Consider the following 22,003-nt stretch of genomic DNA (forward strand, 5'->3'; position numbering starts at 1 on the left):
CCAGCATCCAGCTGCCTCTTCCATCCAAAAGAGGCTGAATGTGCAACAGTTTTCATTAAGTATAGTTACCAGTACCCAAAAGAAATGGTAAAAAGTAGTCTGTGAAGGTGCAAAGCTCAGAGCAGGTATCCAGAAGAGTGTGGTGAGTCCTTCTGTGGGGCTGGAGGGTGATGTGGGTTTTCAGAAGCCCAGCACACTGCCACTCTCCTCAGCTCTGCAGTTCTTCTCTCTGGGAAGCAAAACCAGTTATGCATCTATTCAAATGATCATGTTGCCACCTACTGAACTCTGAAAGAGAAACACTTCTTTTTTTCCTAACTGTACTAGGGTCACCAAAGGAAACACAGGGCTACTGGAGCCAGTCCTGTCAGCTGGAGCTCTTCAGAAAAAGACATCACCTCTACATAAGAACTGTGGTCCAATACACATTGTGTGCACTGTGAACATCAGCAAATGCCATCAGCCTCTCTCACTGCTTTAGTTCACTGGTTCTCAGTCTTGCATGAGGTGAGACAGGAAGCTCATAAAGAAATATAGTTATGGGAGATGAAGGAATATATTAGTAATAGTGGTAGATGCTGTATGCATGGGACACATGCATACAGGGAGATAAGTAGGCTTTGAAGGGGTTTATTTTGTTTCCTCTTAGTTGTTCCGTTGCTGGTTTCTTTTTTTCCCCTTTTTTTGCTGGGGTGGGAGCCTTTCATGTCTATTCAGATTTAATAGTTGAAGCATAATATTTCTCAGACAACAATGTGTGTAGGTCACTGGCACTCCCCTTAGTGCTATAAACTTTTTGCTTCCTCCCTAGTCGGACAGCTGTTCAAAATGGAGGCAGCAGAAATTCTGTTCACAATGTTAGAGAAACATCTTGCTAAATGGCATCAACTAATTTTCACCGCTTAGTGGAAACCAGTAAAAAACTTTTCTTCGCATTCACAGGAGAGAGCCTTTAGCAAAATGTCTGTATCTTCCTGAAAATCTGGGAGACAGAAGCACTTTATTCAGGTTTCAAAACTGGAAATGGAAGATCAGAAAACACAAATGCCTCCTCTTTGATCATGCCTTGAATTAGATGATTGTCCCTGTCCGGTGAGCTGTTATAAAGCTAATTTCCAGAAAGAAAGCTTTTAAGGGCATGTTGATGGCCAAATTCCTTATCTTGCAATTTTGCATCTTTTAGATCAAAATGGATCTCTTTCCTAATTCCTCTGCTAAGCTTTAGCTAAAAGAGTCAATTTTGTTTGAAGAAAGTATAGAAACTTCTGGAGAGACCAAAAGAACACCAGTCCATGATGAGCAACAGCAGGTAAGAGCAGATCAGGACAGTTATGACACACTACAGATCTGCCAGGTGCAAACCGTTCCCTTGGTCCCATTTTCAAAAGCACACTAGTTCTACTTTCTTCTGGTTTGTTTCAGAGTCCATTAAAAAGTGTCTGTGTTTCTATGCTGCAGTTTAAAACCCTTTCTAAGAGGATAAATTGGTGAATTAAAGTTTACATCTGAAGGATGTCCCTGTGAAAAATTATAACATGTTAGCATTTAGCTAAACAAAGATTTAGCTGTACTTTTGATTTAGCTGCACTTTTTTCTCCTTGATCACTTCTTTATAATGGAGATCTGTGTTTTCATTGGATATGAACTCTTCATCTGAAATGTCTGGGCTACTGTGTCTGCAAATGACTCACAATGATATATATACTTGGAGGGAAGAAAAAAAAAGTAATATTAGAAGTCTTAAAGACTTAGAAATGTTATCTTGTCTTCTTTAGCTTTGTTGAGTAACAGATAAGCATGTGATAACATAAATCTTCATGTGTAATATAGGTTATGAAAACAGTACGTGTCATACAGTATACAGATAGGGGGCTGAAATGAAATTGCACACATAACCTTATTTTGGGCATTTTCTTGTCTGTGAATGCTTGATATTGGCACTTCGGTTTGAGGAGGAAGTCTCATATATTTCACAAAGGAGATGGGGGCAGGAGTGGTTTCACCACATGCCATCACGGTGGCACAGGCAGCTGTCAGGGCTGGGGGCTGTATTGCTGGTGCTGGAATAACATCACCGATATTCATTCAGTCATTCATTCATTCCAGCAAACTGGGTGCTGGAATAGCAGCACCGGCACCACTGTCTGTGAGGAGCAGGATGGGACGTACACTTTGGTGCTTAGGATGGCTTTGCCACAAAGCTAAGTAGGTGTCTACCTGTGAGCTGAGTGTCTGGACTCCTAGCAGGGCAGGGGAGGATGGTTCACTTGCCTCGTGAATGCACTATCTAGTGCCACTTGGGGTGTCTTAGTGTATTTGCCTGGTCTCCAGCAGTTGGTCTGGAAGGCCTCAGATCTCTCATAGATCCTCTATCATAGCTACCTGAGCTGTCGCAGGGTATCTGCGACATCCCCATGGGGATGGTGAATACAACCCAGGGCTAGCTGCAGATCCTTGCACTTCTGCAGGGACACCTGTGAGCCAGGCAGTGAGCCTGGGCTTTCTAAAATGGCTCTAGATGCTTCTGCTTAGGCAACAGATCCCTGCCTGGAAGTCTTCTTGAAGGACAATAATTCTCCTGCTCAGCTGACTGAACCCATTATCTCTCTGGCAGACCTAGAGGGGTGCTGACAGCAGAGGACCTGGTCTCTGGAGACTGGGTCACCCTCAGGTCAGGTGAAGGTGGCTGCAGCATCCCCCCACTTCCTTGCCTCTGCTCTCCTCTCCTTCCAGCCCAATTTCTTTGGCTCACTCAGCTTCCACTTCCCAGGCTTTTTTATAGCAGCCTCACAGCTTCACGTGAAATCCCCTAGTGTGATAGACAGTAAACTGTTTGTTCATCAAATTCCATTGAAGATACTGGGAGCTCGTGACATGTTATTCCATAAACTATGTTGGCCTAAGCTTAATCTTAACTATTACACTGTGTAACGACTAACTGACTGTAAGTGCTTATCTAAGTTGAAATGCTGAAGCAAGGACTCCTACTAGGCAAAAGACTGAAAAGAGGGAGAAAGGGAAGAAGGACAAAGGGGAGAAAGACAAAGGGGAGAAGAAGAAGAAAAAAAAAAAAAAAAAAAGGGGGTAGTGTCTATATTCTGTAAGATATAAACAAAGACTTTGTGAGCCACTCTCAGGAAAGTAGGAAATACGAGAAGCTGGTGACGTGAGGAAGACCCGGATGGAGCGACCCCCTAGCTGCAAAGTGCGCAGACGCAGGATACACCTCTCAGAGAGACCCGATACCGGAAGGCGGAGGATATAAAAAAGACGGACCCTCGGGAAGTGAGCGCGCGCCGTTGGTGGAGCAGGGACTCCCCGGCCGCCCAGCGCTGTTTTGCTTATTGCCGCTTGCTAAAATAAATAATTGAAATTTAATTTGTCCTAATTTGCATCATTTTGGCAAGATAGTCTATAACACCTAGCACTTTTTTCCTTGCCTCCACATCTCCTTACTCAGTTCTTTCACACCTCCATGTTCCCTGCTCTGCACCTCCAGGCTCCCTCCCCAGTCACTCCCACCTTCCTCTTCCCTCTCTAGCCCTGCCCCAGTGCTCCCCACATCTTGCTAAGACACCTGCACTCTGCTCTGCCCACGGACCTGCCCTGATCCCCAAACGCTCCCTTGGGTCACAGATGTCTGTATGACACAACTCAGCTGCGACAAATATGAGCTAAACACTGTGTGGCATAGGTGGAACAAAGCAACAACCAGAGGTGGAGAGACATGGCAAAACCAGACCTCCATCTGTTCGTGTATCCAGCCCAGGAAGGAGGTTGTTCGACTGTAGACGCCCGGCTTGTTCTTTTCTGCACAGCCCACTCCGAAGCTGGTGGTCCCCACCAACTTCCAGATACTCATATCTTCACATGCTAAAGGGCCCCCGCTATCTCCCTGGAGGACAAAGAATTAAAGCAAATGTCAGTGCCCCAGCAAGGGAGGGGAATGTCTATTTGGGGGGGTTTGGGAGAGGCATAATTCAGTCTCCTGTTCCCTGGGTCCTGGGAAAAGCATATGTTACAGCAGAAGTTGGAGACTTCTTAGAGATGTGTATTAGATCATATTTTTCTTTCCCCTGTTAGCAGTGCAGTACAACAGAAGCAATGTTGAAGTCTCCTGTTAAACAACATTTGGGTGCTGGGGAGCATGCCTGTCCTGCAGGCAGGGCATCGCTCATCTGCAGTCTCGATGTCATGGTCTTGGTCTCTCACAGCTGCTTCTCTCAAAAAGCTCCTAGCTATTGAGCTGAGCTGAGCCCAGCGTTGCAACAACAAGCTTGCACCCTGCCTCCTTCCCTGCCTGCTCCTGCACACAGTCTTGCATACTGCTTTTCTGGTGCTTCCCAGACACTTTGCTAGGCAGATTTGACACAATGGACTCACATCTAAGTAATGAAAACTTTCAATTTATTTTGCTGAAACACTTTCTCACCCTATGATCGTCAGAACCAGCACAACAGAAGAAAGGGAATTTGGAACAAGTCTCTCTCTTTGGCGTGTAGGGTTCATTTTGTCACTTGGAGCCCTACGCTGAGCATGCTGCCTTTGGGCAGCTCTCCCAGGCATAGTGTAGTGCTGGTGCCCGGCACCTTGCTAGGGGTGTTGTGCAAACAAGTGCTTAAATGAAGATCTATGCACCTAATGCCTTTGCTTTGTCTTGTCCCATGCATAACTGGGACTGAGCAAGTCTGGAAACATGAAGTTCCTCCCCATCCCTTGATCTTCATCCATGACTAGTTAGGTCAGTCCACATTAGTGTGTATGGGGATGAGACCTGGCACAGGGTGGCCACTGTCATGACTCTGACAGTGATCTTGAATCATCACCACCCTGTGTTGTGAAGGATCCTCTGATCCATGAACTATGAACTATGATCTATGAATCCCTCTACCCCAGAGTCATTATCAGTTGTCTGAGTTACTCAAACACCTCTCCCTTTCTTCCTTCCCCTGCCTCACTCTACTCTTTCCAAAATCACACACTTCTGTTTCTCTTATTGATATATGCTTTGGCTGCTTTTCACCAAGGGGTGTCTACACCTTGCAAGTCTCCAGAGATGCTCACAGTGCAGTGCTATTCAATGCAGTGCAGAGGCCACGGCCAGGGCAAAGAGATGTCACCATGCTGTAGCACATGCAATAAAAAAAAAAAATGTCTTAAGTAAAATTGGCTTCAGAGTAGCAGATATGGTCCACAGAAGAAATGTAAAAAGGGAATTGTAGCACGTGAATGTGTGCACAGTCAGTGATTGATATTCGTGGTAAACAGAGTAAATGGCACAAAACTAAATGTTTGCTCAAGAAAAGCCTGGGAGTTCCTTCTGATAACTTATCACTCATATTTTTCCATTGCTGTTCTTAATGAGTACAGTTGCAGTTTGGAAACTTCCATACCTGGCAGGTGTCTACCCCTCCCTTTAGGAAACCGGCACAAAGCATTGAAGAAGTTATGATCCCACCGTAGACATCCCTGTGATTGCAAATTGCATTAGAAATCAGAGGAACACCTGCATAATTCATGGTGTCAGATGTATCACCTGTTCAAAAAACAAAAACAAAAACAAAGAAAAAACTCTCTATCCTTGAAATTAAATACCAGTTATAAACAGAAAATGTTTTCGTACATGAAGAATTGGCAAGCAAGGATGAAAGAAATATGGTTAAAATGACAACTTACAAGTAAGGCAACTAGGTGTCTCATCACTTACAGAATCCAGTAACTAGCAATTCTATAGAGCTGTGGATTATCACAGTATACAATATAAAGTTATACATTATATATTTCTACTTCAAACTAGACAATTATTGAGAGTAATGAACTTAAAAGCTAGTTGGACAGTCTTCAATACTAGTGTCAAAATTTGTTTCAAATTTATTCCCTGCTCTGTTAGTCAACAAATCATCTGCAAACATCTGATTTATTTTATAAATATTTATTTTATTTTATTCGGTCTGAATGGATCATCTCTACAAATGGGCGTATTTGCACACTGTCTGTTGTCAACTTATAGCTGACTTTTTATGTGGTAGACCTTGCTTTCATTTTTTTTCCTACCTTTCGCTATTATCTCTAGGTCAGGTAACGCACTGTTCTCTGAACAACAGGAACACGTTAAATGAGATGAAAGAAGAATGATAAAAAACAATGACCTGAGAATTCAAGCATTTTCACAGGGAAACGATTCAATATATATTATTGATTAACATGACCTGTGAGTCATGGTTAAAAAAAAAATAAAAAATCCCTTCTCTTTATGACATTATTTACAGATCCAATTTCTACATCAACCTGCTTGCCTGAAAATGCATACATGCTTTCTCCAAAAAACTGGATGGTTGATACTTGCATTCATGTACTTCCTATGCTTGAAGTTTTAAAGGACACAATCTGTTTGACTGAGGCTGAGTACAACGTTGTGGACGGTGTTGCTGTCTACGTGTAATTTTTAACATTTTCACAGAGCGTACCCATCCATTCCTTGTGATAAGGGCACTTTTGCAGTTCAGGATGAGCATAAAATTTAGGAATATGTCTTCTTTTCCCCCCAGATACCCCAGAAAACTTAATGTTGAACAATGCTCCAACCAAATCCTGTATTTACTGTATGTGAGATGTTTTCATGTAGTGTAATCAACAGCAGCCCATTTAAAATACCTCCTTCCACAGTTGCTCCCCATCCTGATACCCAACACATTTTCCCTTCTGGGAACTGTTCACCAAAATTAGGCAGACAGATTGGCTCTATGTGACCTATTAAAAAAAAAAAAAAAAAAAAAAAGAGAGAGAGAAGAGAATTGCTTTTAAAATTCAGCAAAAAAATTATATGCCTCAGTAAAACTTGAGGATTTGGCTTGCAGTGAACTTGTTATGAACACCGCCTGCTCCCCACATGAATAGCCCAACAGTGCTGCGGGTCTTTTGTCTTATGGCCAATACCATACGTTTGAAACAATACCTGCACCAGGACTAAATAGCTTCAAGTATTAAGTGACAGAAGGAGGTGTTGGCAGGTCAATAAATTGAAGAATGAGCAAACAAAAAATGCGCCATGCACGCAGGTGACGAGCAGATCAAAGACTCCGGGGCACGCTGCTCAGGGAGAGAAATGACCTTGGTTAACCACGGCACGACTGTATGGCACCTCCTAACAGGTTTTGTGCCACGTCATGTACAAAGAGCCATGCGTACACATCTCTTTGCCCTTCTGTAAGGGCAACAAGACATCTGCGGTGCTCTTTGCTTCCCACCCATGAGTTCATAGCGTTTCAGTGCCTCTGTGCCCTGGGGCACTGAATGCCATGCAATATAATCAGTGTTTGATGCTGGGGGGACAAACTGTGATGTGTCAAGATGAGCTGGCACTGAGTAGAGGGAGGGAAGATACAAGGTATTACTGGGCAATTCCTAGTGGTGCAGTTCTCCATAGTGCAATGATCCCAGCTCAAAGCATTGAGCCTCCAGCATGGAGCCTCCAAGCCCCCCAGGCTGCCCCCAGGGCATAGCAGGTATCTTGCTCAGTTGCGGAGCCATTACTGTTCTTAACAGCCTCCCAGACCTATTCCTGAGCAAAAGAAACCAGCAGTAGCTGAGATATAAAACAGAACAAAATCAAGCTTAATTTTCATTCAAAGTGGGAGTTTAAAGTATTTCAAGAGAATTTATTTAGGAACTGACAATCTAGATGTGTCAGAGCACCAGCTCCCCTTTGCAGAGAGCTCACAGTGATTAGGAGGTATTGGCAGGTGATCATTTAAATTCATACAATATTGTTACACGTTATTTCAATTCACTAACTGTGTCAGCTGTAGGTAGCATCCTGCGAGAAAATAAAAGTATTTTTAATTTAAAAGCATCATTATGTTTGAGCTGTCTTCTCTTTGAAATTTAAGCTTGATTTTCAGCTTCGGACCCTGATGGATCTCCCCGTACTCACAGAAGGGACATGATAAAAATCTCCACAATCTCCAAGTAAAATGAGGTGAGGCATTTATTTTAGATAGGAAAAATATTTAGAAAGAATAAAGTTAATGTTTGCCTATTGTTAAATGCCTTCAGTAAGCCAATACCAGAACAGACTGGGAACATTTTGCAGAGCCCTGTGACCATGCTGTGTAGGAGTCTGGGCCACGCTGGGAGAAAGTTAGTGCAGACAGAAGAATGCAAGGACGAAGACAAGGCCAGCAAAATAAGGCTGGCAAAAACACACAAGATAGCAGATAAGTGAGAAACACGTGTGGTCAGCAAAAGCACACAAGTCTGAGCAAAACAGGGTATGAGATAAGGGAGTTTTGGCAAGTTTTGGGCTTTATGTGCTAATTGCAATTAACCAATGCAAATGCTTGTAGAGGCGCGTGAACAGCGCGTGTAGATGACCTGTAGCCTATTAGAAGATAGATGAGTGCGTGTACAGAACTTAGTAGAGTATAAATGTAACCAGAAAAGGAATAGAATATAACAATAACTATAATAAAAAAGATGGACGACCTGATCATCACATTGGTGTTGCGTCGTTTCTGTTCCTGCACGGAGAAATAAGGACCCCGGCTAATGGTGACCCCGACAATGCTGTTGCTCTCTGTGCCTGGATACCAAGTACAGAGAAGTTCCTGATACTGAGGGTGGGGGTTTCTGCCGGTGTAGTCTGAACAGGGATTGCTGCCTCACCATCACAGCAGCAGGCTGGCTACATCTACGCTGCACATCTCTCATTGCTTTTAGAGGCAGTGGGGATCCACCTGTCCTGGGTCAGGCATAGGGCACCAACAGAAATTTCCCTGTCTGTACTAGGAAAGACCCATCTTGCTTTTATCTAGAAAGGCGAGAAAGTCAAGTGAAAGCTAACAGAAAGAATTACCATTGAGAGCAAGCGGTGCTGCCAGTTTCATCAGTGCTATATCATTTCCCATTGTCTTGGGTTTATAGTTTCGATGGTATATAATTTTTTCCACTGAATATGGGTGAACCTGGCTGTCTTGCTGAGTCACAAAACCAACCTGCACACTCCATGAGCTCGGCAAGTACAAGCTGAAACAAAGAGGTAGGAGAGAGTGAAAAACCGTCAAGAAAACCCTCAGGTTTTCTAATTGTCTCCTGGGCTTACAAACCACATAAAACTCTACAGGCAAATAGCTGCAGTCTGCTGCACTTGCCATCTATTAATATTGGCTATGTTTGGCATCTAATTTCAAGACATGTAGAAAGGGTGACTAACCTTGGTAACACACTGAGTCACTGGCACATTATCTGTGCAGCTTTCTACAAATATGTGAGTTTTGAATTGGCCTACCTGTCTGTCCTCCTGTGTGACCCCACAGCAGTCGATGCTGCTGCCTGGCACACATGCTCAGCCATCCGACTAGCTCAGCCGCACTTGTGGCAAGGCATTCTCAAGGGAGAGGCTTTCCTTCTGGAAGGTGCTTCTGACCCCAGTTTATGAGCAGCCACATCCTTCAGCCTCCAGCACACGAGCAGCTCCTCTTCTCTTGGCTTCTCCCCACCAGGCTAGCAGTGGGTTAGCGGCAGTGCTGGGGAAAGGCTCCAGGGATGTGGGCTGTGTTACCAGCTCCCATCCCCATCAGCCTTTGAACACACCACAACCAACTGTGTTGTGGGGGCACAGAGCTAAGGACAGAAGTCCTAAAACGCTTAATTCCTAAGCAATTATTTTTATGGCAACACAGGGCTGTAAACAGAATCTAGGAGTGGGATTTGTCTGTTCCATCTCTTCTCTCTACTGGGTATAAAAGCATCCTGCAGGACTTGCTCAGAAGCAGGCACTGGTGTTGTGGGTGCCTAAAAGTGGTCAGACAAATCCCATTTTAGCTGTTTAAATGTCTTTGGTGAAAGTGGCCTGGAGTTTGTGAGAGAGAAAAGAGCTCTCCTGCACTATTAGCAACAAACAAGACTGCAGGACCAGACAACTGTTTATAAATGAGAAGGCTATATTTATAATTACACAAAGAAGAGGAGTCTAAATAACTGTTTAGCATCTATTTACAACTCAAAGACTACTTCAGTAGCATAAAAAGGAGCAGTGAGTATGTGGGCACTAAGTACAGTACAACTTACTACCTCCGATTGATCCTGTCAACTTGAACAGCATTGTGTAATTTATTTTGGAGTTCCAGAGTACCAGAGCAGCCAAGTACATATTCCTCCTGAGCTGTTAACTCACATGCAATATACAGAAATTGCAGATTGGGATACCTAAAATCTAGCACTCAAATGTTGTTTTAAGCCAATTTCCCAGGAAGCTGGGAGTGCCCAGAATATCTGAAAACTGGGGTCCCTGATTTGGACCTGACTCTCTCTTTGGGAGATAGTCTTCAACAAAGTCTTGTACTTGTGCAAGAAGAGATAGAGATGGTTTAAATGTTATGGAGCAAGCCCATGAAATAAGGATAACCCAATCTCTACTGCAGTTCATATTTTAAAAGAAAGCACGGTGCATCAGCCCGCCTCTGCAGTGGCCCCACACACAGACCCATTTGAAGCCAGGTCAGTGGGACACCCCAAGAAAGACAATTTAGGGACTTACTCGTAGACGCAGTGGGCGGCCGTGATGATCCAGCGTGGGGTGATGACGGACCCTCCACAGAGGTGGTGCCCGTGGAACTGCAGGCTGACCTGCCAGGGCCACTGCCGGGGGGAGGCCGCGTTGCCCCCCACAATTCGTGGCCCGTAGCTGGCCCGCGTCCCGCATGCTGCGAGAAAGCAAAGGTTATGGTCCGTGGAGAAAACGCAGGCATGGTTTTGGTCACCTTCAGCCCCTCTACTCCCAGCCTTGCTGAGGCTGGAATGTCTCTGCAGCAGGACTGTCCCCATCCTCATGGTCCACATCTTGAGTTGTGGCTGCCCCCAGAAGTTTCTCCTCTTTCCTCCCACCCCTGCAGCATCATGCCTGGCAGCTGGCATGGGGGCTGTGGCGTTCACATCTTCTCCCCTACAAACATAGCGCTCAGCTGAGCTACAAAACCCCTTGTTCTGCCCTTCTTAAATGCACAGGGTCTCAGGGACCCACACAGGCAGGCTGAAATATCTCCTCTTTCCTGGTGATTATTTTGCTGTTGTTTTTTGAATTTTCATATCCCTATGTGAAAACTAGCTGATATGGAGAGGTGTGGGATGAAAGTTCAAATGTTAAAACAGATTTCCCTTTCCCTGATGAGATGGCAAGGAGTTGGAATTACAGTATCAGTCCATGGACTCAACTCACAATCCTTAAATATTTGTCTACTTCTTACTGTGATTCTCACCAAAATGCCCCTGCTACCTGATGCTCCCGATCTGCCTTACCAGCCTTTTCTCACTTTCTGAAATTCTTCTAAATTTTATATAAGAAATATAATTTTTCTTTGGAGTGATAAACTGATGGCAGAGTATGCCCTAAGTACACAATTCCTCCCAATTCTTGCCATGCAGTGGATGAAGATGGAGAGTTTCTGATTTTATTTTCACTTTTCCTGATTCTTACCCAAACATTTTAAGATGATCACATTGCCAGAAGTGCATTCCTCTCTAAGATGAAAAGACAGTGCAGTATTAGTTCCGATTCACAAATACTGGGTTTTTTTTCAATATTGTGTCATATCCCTGTACAGCTATGTGCAGGTAAATATAAGTAACTCATATATTGAAAGAGGTACAAGGTCATATACTCATCCAATCTGCTCAGGGCATTTAGCTGAAATACTTAAATTAGGAACTTAAACACCACCAGGAGCCTGCAGACCATATGTTGCCCTGCTGAAGAGTGGTTCACTCTTCTGCAAGGGGATGCTCATCAGCAATTTTCAACATGTGATCTGTAGTCTCCTTGGATACATAGCTTGCTTCTCAGTGAAAGGTAACTAAGAAAAACAAGAAATTGTCAGGAGGAAGAAATGGACCATAAAGGGTTCATAAACCCACCGGGAAATATCTAGGGATCTGTAAACTGAAACAAATGGCTTCAAAATCGGGAAAGATAAGTGCCTGGTGTCTATCCATTTGAAAAAAAAAAAAGGGATCATGGGACAAATAGGCTTTTCAAATAGCTCATTTTAAAGCCTTTGTTGATTTTAATGGGCCTTGAATCAGGCTCTTAATTTGTATTCCAGCAAGACTGCTACTGAACCTTGGTCTATGATGCGTAACAATTCCAATCACTTATGAAGTACTACATGCCTGAAAAAATAGGCAACAATCTCAAGTTATTAACAATTCTTCTATTGATTGCTCTCTTTCTGTCAGGATGAACAAGCTGAGGCATACCTGAGGTTTGTTGCATTGTGTAGGGATGTCAGTTGATCAGCTGATAACCAGTGGCTGAGGGATACAAAATGTCTTTGAAACTGTTTTTCAACTGCAGCCACAGGCAGGTAACCTGAACTCACGTAACTGCAAATAAACCATAAACACAGCTTCCTCAGACAGCATTTCAGTAATCTGTTTAAATAATTCAGCGGTTCTGCTAATGAAAACCCAGTGTAGAAACCACAATAATCGGATTCTGACACTTGATAAAGTAATCCTATCCTCCCCAAGAAACACTTCTTATAATGTGCACGTATTTTTGCCATAATCATGTGTGGAAGTCACACATGCTGAGAGACATTTAACTTGCAGAGAAAGTAAATTTTAATTCTAATATTGTAATAAAGCTTTTATTGTAACTGGCTGGCACATTTCCTGAAGCACTAACAAGCTCATTGTCTCCTTTTTCTAGAGTTACATTTTGCAGCGGGGAGGATGAATAATTTGTAGGTTTTTCTTGTCTTTTTTGTTGAACAATTAAGATGTATTTTATCCTAAAGGCAACAAGAATTTATTTAAAGAAGCTTTATACTGCTAACTATAATGTGCACAAATCAGAATTATGCCATTGTAAGACATAACAGAGCATCACTGCAAGTCACAACTTCAAACCCTTTCTCAATTGTGTGAAAGTTTGTGAAAGAAATAGTGTTTTCCAGGAATGAGATCAATCCAGTATGAACTGCCTTACCAGCTTTTTCTCTAATTTTGAGGTGGACCTCAATTCCTAACAGATGTCATGACATGAATTGTATATACAATTTTCCTACAGAGGAAGTAAAAGAAATTGGAACAGCTCTTATGTTTTTTAATGTCTCTCTGACAGGCTGTTAACTACTAGAAAGAGAAGCAGCATTCAGGCACCTGCACCTCATAGGGAAGATTTAACCAAACCATTGTATTTAGCCATCATTCAGGATTTATAGCAGTAATAAATGGTATTTGCAGTACACAAGTATTCAGGACTATTTCCCACATCATCCTAAATCTTCTCAACTATATCATTCACAAAAGTGAATTGTTAAGTCCTTTTTTCTTTTAAAGCACAGACTAATACAAGGTTTCACTAGAAAGGTTGAAAACCTCAGAGTTTGTTCAAAATGCCATGTAAACTTTCTTCCATTTTGTGTTCATACCTTGAGAAACCCAGGTGTTTGCAGGTAGCATTTCCATATTCTGCTTTCCAGTCATCAGAGCAGACTGTTCGCCAGGATCCAGAAGTGAACACTTGCAGCACTGCTTTCTTGCCACTCAACCTGACTTTGAGATTCAGGAGAAGAAAAGCCTGAGTGAGTTGTGAAGAAGAACCAACAGGTACACAACAATGTCAGTGCACCACTGTGGCATCTATATTTCTTCGCTCACTGAGTTTTAACTACTTGTCTTTTTCATCACTTGGATCCTTTGACAGAACTTTTCTGTGCTTTTTTTTTTTCCCCACTTAAGGAAGGAAACTAAGGTATGCTGAGCTAGAACAGCCAGGAGAAAGAAGTCTATGCTCATGGAATGGGTAGGGGATGCTAGCTGTAATACTGCTCAGCCAGACCCAGTACACGTGCCCTCCGGTGAGACAAAGCAAGTCTTGCTGACTGCAGTGAGTTGGAGTGGCAGGTGTTTGGCACTGAGAAAACCTGCAATCAAGATAAGTGATGAAGGGTGGTTGGCACCTCCTGCACTGCACAGCACAGCACAGTCAGAGAGGTGCATGCACTTGCACCCAGATGCCCCTGGGCTCCCATGGAGTGTCCTACCTGCTTCCCTCTGCTGAAATGATGCTGGCATGTCTGAGCTGATGAGCGTGTAAAGGCTGGGGAGAGGAGAGATGCGCAATTTGGGAGCTCGGTTCCCAAGAACTCCCTCCCTGCACCAGCCTGACTCTGCTCAGCACAGCCCTTCCCTGCAGGTGGCCACAGGGCTGAGCCACCCCATGGAGCCAGCACTGCTGCGAGCTGTGCTGCCTCCGTCCAAGAGACCGACGGGGAAATACTGCAAGAGGCCCAGGTACAGAGCCATCATCCATGGTCCCTTTTTCCTGCATGTTGCCATATCCTCCCCACCCCTGCACCAAGCTGCTGCCAGGGCACAGAGTCTCAGATGAGCAGGAGGCACCTTGACCTGGGAAAGGGCACATCTACATGGTCTTCTCAGGGAGAAGGGAGGCCGCGCACACGGTCACTGCTGGACAGGGATTTCCTTCAGGTGTTTGTGGGCCAGGGTTATGGCATTGCAAAGGCAGACAAGAAAAGCAGACACATTGCCCACAGGCTCCACAGAGGCCTGAAGCCTCCCTGGGGAAAACACACCAAAGTTTGAAGTATTGTGAGGGGTTAGCTGGGGCCAGAAGCTCATGGCTCTTGTCATTCCTTGTATTGCACAGACAGAAAGCTGTGCTGCCTCCTCACACATAGGTATACAAGTCAGAATTACAAATGCACTGATCTAAAAATCAGTTATTCTCCTTACTAATATTAGAGTCCTTTCCCTCCAGTGGTTGCAAACACCACAGTCATCTTCCATAGCACAGGACAGGAAGGGACCATTTAAAATGGCCCTCTGATGCCCAAAACCCTTACAGAAACTCAGACAGAGGGGCATACATTTCACACAGGAAGAAGCAAACTCCGTGGTACTCAGTGCACAAAAGGCAGTGCTGACGTCTCCCATAATGGGCTTTTGCAATCTTCAAAACCAACACAGTCAACTGTGTGCCAGTAGATACAGAGAATGCTGTATATACACACTATAAGGCAGTGATCTTATACCTTGCAGGCAGAGGAAATGCTAGCAGTCAAAAAACATCTAGACTTCTAATAGAGAAACATGCTCGATATGGCAGTAGCAATAGTCAGAAATCATTCACATTTATCTTAAGAACAGCTTGATTTCTCATAAACTGTAAATCAATACCTCAGAGAAATTATTCCTCTGAAGTGGTGATTTAGATAATCCATCAGTCTCTATCTTCCTTGACTCACGCAAACTCTTTACAACATGCATTTCTTGATAACATGCCAGATGCTACAGGAGGAGGTAGGAGGGATTTATAATCAAATATAAATTACCACATCCGTACTCATCTTCCCCTTCTTTACAGTTGAAGACACCGTTGCACCTGGCAGTTTTCTGGATACACTTAAATGATGATCGGCAGCGAAACTTCCCAATGCAGTTGTATTGGACTAACAAGAATGAAAGAAAACAAGGTGATGAAAACACACTTGGATATTAATTTAACACTTCTGACTTCCATTATCGGGCCAGATTTCTGTCTTGCTAATGAAAAGATAACTCCTGTACTCTAGGAACTTTTGAAATACAACCTGGAGGTTGCTACCTGGTGCTGCTAATCTCATCCATTAGTAATGACTTGTAGGATGAGTCAGCCTTGCTGTCTGTGCTGACTCCTTCCCAGCTCCCTCTACCCAGTTTATGTTTCGCTCCAGAGCAAGTTTCTGCCTGGCGCCTCAGCCCCTCAGCAGCAAAGCAAGGAGACCCTTGCAAAATAGGGCCGATGCTTCAACCTCCTGCAAGCTTATCCCTGTTGCAGCTGTGAAGGCACTGCTCTAGCATCAACACATTTGGCACCTAGACCTGGGCAGGTCACACTTTCCAGTCACAACTAAACTCATTCTGTGTTTTCTTTTCCTTTGTAGAAGTAGTTTGTGATAGGCGAAAGTTCTTTAATTCTTTGAAAACAAACTTACTTAGAGAAATGAATTACAGGACAAAATTATGGCATGTGCTGCTTGAAGCCTCCCCCAGCTTCTAAACTCTTAGCTCACCACCCCAGAGAGGAATTGGTGAAATTTTACTAGAGAAAGGTTTCCTGGAGCTGCAGGTTCCCTAGTGTTGTAAATATTACAACAATCCTTTCATGAGTGCCAGATCTATTTTATCCCTACATGTAAATAAAATTTAAAGCCATCACATCAACAAGATTTTTTACTTCAGCAAACAAGCTGCAGTAGCCGTTTAATTCCATTATAAGTAAAAGGCTCATGAAAAATTAAGCATTTGAATGGTTAAGCGAGAACTTAATGAATAACTAATTGTACTCACCACCCAGGCCAATGGCAAGTGCTAGGATTACTGCAAGGAAGAAACCACAGATATATGGAAAGTATTTTAGGGAGAGAAAAACATGGCACATCGAAGGTGGTTCAATATCTCCTAGAAACCAAACAGAGAGAACAGTTTCTGTGAAGTTAAACCAGCTTGAGTTTGCAATGAGAAAATTTATCAAATATTAAACTAGCTGGCAGTAGTAACCCCTTCATACACTTCAGGAGCTGAGCTGACCTGACCCACAGGTGTTCGGATTCCCCCAGCTCAGGGGCTGAGAAGGCTCCAAGTGCTTTGTAGCTGGCTGGTGCTCTCAGACACCCCTTCAGCATTTGCCTCATGAGGGATCTGAATTGTGCCCTTACAGAGCACCTGGCCTGTCCTCAACACAATTGAGAATATGAGCTCTAAATTTTTATTTTTGTGGGCTGCATCACACTGCAAGCTTTAGAAGTATATAAGCACCTCTCCTGAAAATGTGAGTTCCAGTATGAAAATGAAATTTAGACCTGTTCTTTTTGTGTAATCAAACCTGTGTTCAGGGTACAGGTATACTCTCTGAAGACTTCAGAAAGCTCAGGTGGACGAGTAAATTCTTTCAGTGGAAGTAGCAAAGAACAAACTAGTTTGAGTCTCCTCCTTACAACCATTCCTGTCTGTGATGACTCCTGACTCTTGCCGGTACCGAGCCTACAGTCCCAGTGCTCCCTCCAGCCATAGCCCCACCTGGACGCTGCTCTGAACATTGTGTCCAGGACAACGGAAATCCTGAGATGAGGCTGGAGGCCACACAGCTTTGCCTCATGCACCAGGGAGCTAAGTCCTGTGCACGATGCATTCCTCCAGAGTTGGGGTAACAGAGACATGGAAACAAGTAAGAGGAGCCTAAAGATTTGAACAGGAACAGGGATATTGGAAAAAGACAAGACTAGTTAGTAAATAGGTGTTCAAGACAAGGAGGAGGAAAGTCACTGGTCCTTTTGGACTTGGAAGCAAGGTTAACTAAAAATAATAGAAAGATAAATTTGAAAAAAAAAGGACCCCCAAACTAGTCTTGAAAAATGTGGGAAAAGGTGATCTGTTTTAAGTTTTGCTGTAAAGACAAGGAGAGAACTGAGCAATGGCTCAAGGCTGACTTTTGAGTTTTCAAGGAAAAAAAATGCATCTGAAGTTAAAATATGTATCAGTAATAAATACTGAATACATTTCATGAGCTGGACCAGTCCTGCTCACCAACCACCTCCATAGCTGACCTCAATTTAGTGGTATTGTCAACCTGGAAGACAACAGATTCCCCTGAATATAATGAATGGTTTACTTGTTTCAAATGTATTCTGATATACAAAGGACAAACTATGGGAAAATAGCATACACAGCTCGGTCATGGGTGCATACAGGAACTGGCAGAACCTTGTCTTCAGTTTTAATTCATGCAGCTCTTCACCCCCTCATTCTTCAAGCTTTGATTTTGAGATTGGCAGACACAATCAGTCAAAGATGAGGAGCATCTCACAGTGTTTATAGACTCACAAGTAAATCTCAGCCTACACAGATTCTCTCAGCAGCAGCTGAGTAACTGGTTTTGGCCACGGAGTTGATGTCTGGTATGCCAAAAATCTTAGACAGCTGTAGTAGCTAATGGACTAGAAAATTAAATTGCTCTATCTTCATCCTTGATGATCAGCCTGCCTCTGTTGAAGTTAATGGGGTTTTTTGCCATGAAAACTATGGGAAGTAGCAAACATTCATGCTATTCTTCCAAGGTTGCTGTATTGTATATTCAGTTTTTTAATGGACCAATTTCCAGGTTTGTAAAATTTCAAATAAGCCATTCAAAAATGTGTCTGAAAAGCATGGGCAAATATTTGGTTTGTGGCTGAAGGGTGTGAATAATCTGGTTGTGAAAAATGCTTGCATACGCAAGCAGACACAGGATGTCATCACCTGTTAATATGCTGGCAAAACTCACTGCTGGGGAATGAGGTGTTTCTTCTTCCTCTAGGTGATTGCTTTCTGTGAATGAGTGGACAAGCATAGTTTTGCAAGGCTAAAGACCTACATTAGCCATTTAGATTACAAAGGTCAAAAAGCTGTGCAGTATCCCTACCATCTGCGCTGGGGTCCACTTTTGCTTGTGGTATGAAGAAAAATCTTTTGAAGGAAAACTGAATTTCTGGTACTGGCGGTTCATCTTCTGTAACAGAGATGATTTCAAGACTTCCAGTAGTGGGATTTGTCTCTTGTACCTGACTCAACAGGAGAAAAAGAAAAAAAAGATAATCTCCTTGTAAAATGTTAGCATAGAATCAGAGAATCGTTTGGGTTTGAAGGGACATTTAAAGATCATCTAGTCCAACCCTCCCCTGCAAAGAGAAGGGATGTCTTCAACTAGATCAGGTTGCTCAAAGCCCCATCCAACCTGGCTTTGAATGTTTCCAGGGATGAAGCATCTGCCACCTCTCTGGGAAACCTGTTCCAGTGTTTCACCACTGTCATTGTAAAAAAAATGTCTTCCTTGTATCTAGTCTAAATCTACACTCTTTCAGTCTAAAACTGTTACCTCTGATTCTATTGCAACAGGCCCTGCTAAAAAGTTTGTTCCCATCTTTCTTATAAACCCCCTTTAAGTAACAAAAGGCCACAATAAGGTCTCCCGGAAGCCTTCTCTTCTCCAGGCTAAACAACCCCAATTCTCTCAGCCTGTCCTCACAGGAGAGGTGTTCCAGCCCTCTGATCATTTTTGTGGCCCTCCTCTGGACCCGCTCCAACAGGTCCATGTCTTTCGTGCGCTGAGGACTCCAGAGCTGGATGCAGTACATTAAGTTATGCACTCAATGTTCATGAGAGCAGCTCTTACAATTAGTTTACCAGCAACCTACTGAAGTTAATTTTTGCTCAAATTTGTCTCAGTACTGTAGCTACTTTTAATAACTCACACTGGGGGTTGATGAATCCATCCCCTGCTCTCTAATTGCAATAGGAAACAAGAGAAAAACTAAAAAGTGTATGACACCTGCACAGGATCCTCATGCAGCAGCCCACTGAATTTTACTCCAGAAAACCTTTGATCACTTTCTACACAGTGAAAAACAATTAAAACAGGCGACACTAGAATTCAAGGTAAATAGATTTGAAATGTTTATTTCTGACTCTGCTTCTGCACACTGTCACTGGCAAAAGGATTCAGACTTTTGAACTCACAGTGGTGTGAAATAGGTCCAAGTTTGTTAAAGACAGTGGTGCTGGTAAGATGTAAAAGCAGTTTGTTTGCAGAGCCAGTCCCAGAAAATGCTTACAATCACACATTTTAGGCAAAGAATACTTTTTGTCTGTGACACTGTGTTTTTAAGTCACCTGGGATATCTTTTAACCTTTCAGTCAACAACTGCAATAAGGTTTCTGCTCTTTCATTTGATAAAATTTCATGCACATTTCAAAAATGAAGATAAATTACATTTTATATAGAATCTGCTAACTTTAAGGCAGCAAAAAGGACAGCTTGCTCTACGTGATTTTTAGATATTTTAAAAAAGCCTTTGAACTGGTGCATAAGTTGTCCATCTGGATACAAAACAGCATTGTGAAGTATACTACACGAAAGGTAAACACTGATGTGTCGTTTATTTAGAGGATATCACATGCTCCCAAAGCTTCACTCACCTCTTCCTGAGAAGTCATAGTTAAAAGCAAAACTGTTTTCTTTCTTCATTATCAAAAGAAACCAAAAGGAAATTCTGAGGTTGCTAAGCCAGTCTGCTCTGGAAAGGTTTTCACTGAGCCGCCCGTGGCTGGTTCAGTCATCTGTCACATACGGCATTATGGCAGCAGCCTGTGTAATTCAACCTGGAGAGGGGTATCGGGTAGCCCTGGATGGCATGGCTACAGAAAGGGGAAGATAAAAATTCAGCATGCTTTTTAATTAGCCTAAGAGCATCAGGTAATATTGTAGTATTTGCAAACCTTTCTGTAACTCCTCAACAAGGGAGCACCGCAAACTGCTTAGAAAAACTTTTAGACTAGATATTAGGAAGTATTTCTTTCCAGAAGGGGTTGTTAGGCGTTGGAATGGGCTGCCCAGGGAGGTGGTGGAGTCCCCATGCCTGGAGGTGTTTGAGAGGTGTGTTGACATAGTGCTTAGGGATACGGTGTAGTTGGGATCTGTCAGTGCTAGGTTGACGGTTGGACTAGATGATCTTCAAGGTCCTTTCCAACCTAGATGATTCTGTGATTCTGTGATTCTGTGCATAGGCTCCTGCTTGCTCATCTTTTATTGGAACTCATGTAGCTGAAAAGAGGAGCCTGCCCAGAGCTGTGGGTAGCAGAAGGCAGAAGCCCCAGGTGCTTCGTTGCTTCAGCACACAAGGCCCATAGGCTCATCTGGCTCTTGCTTCACTTGGTTTAGCCTTTGTTGTGTGCTTGCAGCAAAGAGCACACTTAAAGAGGATTTTTGAAAAAGACCCAATGCTCTAGTTATGGATAAATTTTATAACTAAATATGGCACAGTATTTTGGAAATACTTTGCAAGCGGTATCTCCTGTTTCTGAAGAAACAACTCATTTGTACTCTAGGATTTAGAAAATGAAAATATATGCTCAACTTCATAAACTGCTCAAGAGTAGTAATAATTTGGCTTGTTTTTTTTTTTAAAAGAAGAGAGACTGATGAGGGGAGGGTAGAGGGAAGAAGGAAAAGAAAGCAGACAAGGATGTATAAAGAAAGCAGCACTTTCTGAGTTGCTCACAGTGCTCTGATGCTCTCTCCACTGGGCTTCAGAGACAAATGGTTGGAGAAGCAGCCCAAGCTGACCAGGTGCCCCAAGGGGAACTTCAGCCAAGTGGGAGAAAATGAGGACTCATTTCAGGAGACCAAGCAGCATAGGTGATCGTCTCAGTCCATGGGGTCCTGTCCTCCCCAGGGAGCTCCCCAGGGAGCTGTCAGTGAGGACAGCCCAGGCCAGAGGAAATTGTCTCCAACCATTTTACCTGCTGTGGCCATGCTGGAAACCCTGGGGACCAGCCAGCACAGCTCTACAGAGGCTCCCATGGCACCACTGGGAAGGACAGGCTTCTCACCACTGCCACCCTGAGGTGCTCCAAGCCCAGCCTCAGGGCATGATGTCTATACGGGACATTGGGTTTGACCTTGCACAGTTGGCCAGCTCATTGACTTTGGCTGAGAAGACCAAAGCAGGAGCCATGTATGATGGGGACAGGACAACATGAAAATCAAGCCCAAAAGGAAAGAATTTGGCCTACAGACTAACTTCTTAAATGGTGCAGGACATCCCCATTTACCTTCCCCACACTTCAGTAGCAGCTCAGGTGGGTATCTTGGCTTTCAGAAAACAATTTAAAATGAAAGGCTAAAAGATCCCATCTCAGACCCTTCAGCAAGTCCACCCTGACTGTGGTGTTTACCTTTAGATTGTTCTGCTGGGGCGGATGGGAAAAACTTGCAGAGAGATTTTAAATTTTTAGCCACCCTAAAACAAAAATTCGGAGATGCAGATGTTATGAAAACAGGATGTCAGCTTTTGTCAGAAAAGATCACAGGAGGTTTGAGGGTTTTTTTATTTTAGCTGCCTCTTTTTCTCTCTCTCATTTTCTTACTCCCTCCCTCCCTCGCACCCTCCTCCCACCTCCCAGT

General features: G+C 43.4%; 1 protein-coding gene across 1 annotated transcript; it reads right to left on the reverse strand.

The window, feature by feature from the left end:
* Window positions 1-208: 208 nt before the first annotated feature.
* TMPRSS3 (transmembrane serine protease 3) lies at window positions 209-20,034 on the reverse strand. The gene is made up of 13 exons (XM_074860912.1): window positions 20,017-20,034; window positions 18,464-18,602; window positions 16,354-16,464; window positions 15,357-15,473; window positions 13,431-13,554; window positions 12,253-12,378; window positions 11,474-11,517; window positions 10,538-10,703; window positions 8,855-9,024; window positions 6,655-6,750; window positions 5,394-5,536; window positions 3,743-3,895; window positions 209-229 (listed from the first exon to the last, which is right to left on the reverse strand). The coding sequence occupies exons 1-13, from the start codon at window positions 20,032-20,034 to the stop codon at window positions 209-211; spliced, it is 1,428 nt and encodes a 475-aa protein (XP_074717013.1).
* Between the last annotated feature and the right edge of the window lie 1,969 nt (window positions 20,035-22,003).

This window comes from Strix uralensis, chromosome 2, assembly GCF_047716275.1.
Source record: "Strix uralensis isolate ZFMK-TIS-50842 chromosome 2, bStrUra1, whole genome shotgun sequence".
Classification (NCBI taxonomy): Eukaryota; Metazoa; Chordata; class Aves; order Strigiformes; family Strigidae; genus Strix; species Strix uralensis.

Bases quoted from the DNA above. Each gene is read 5' to 3' on its own strand.
- TMPRSS3 (XM_074860912.1), bottom strand. The intron at 10,704-11,473 runs GTAAGAATCAGG...GCTTTCTCGCAG, and splicing joins GATCATCTTAAAATGTTTGG to CATGCGGGACGCGGGCCAGC. The intron at 6,751-8,854 runs GTAATTCTTTCT...TTTTTTTAATAG, and splicing joins AGCACCGCTTGCTCTCAATG to GTCACATAGAGCCAATCTGT.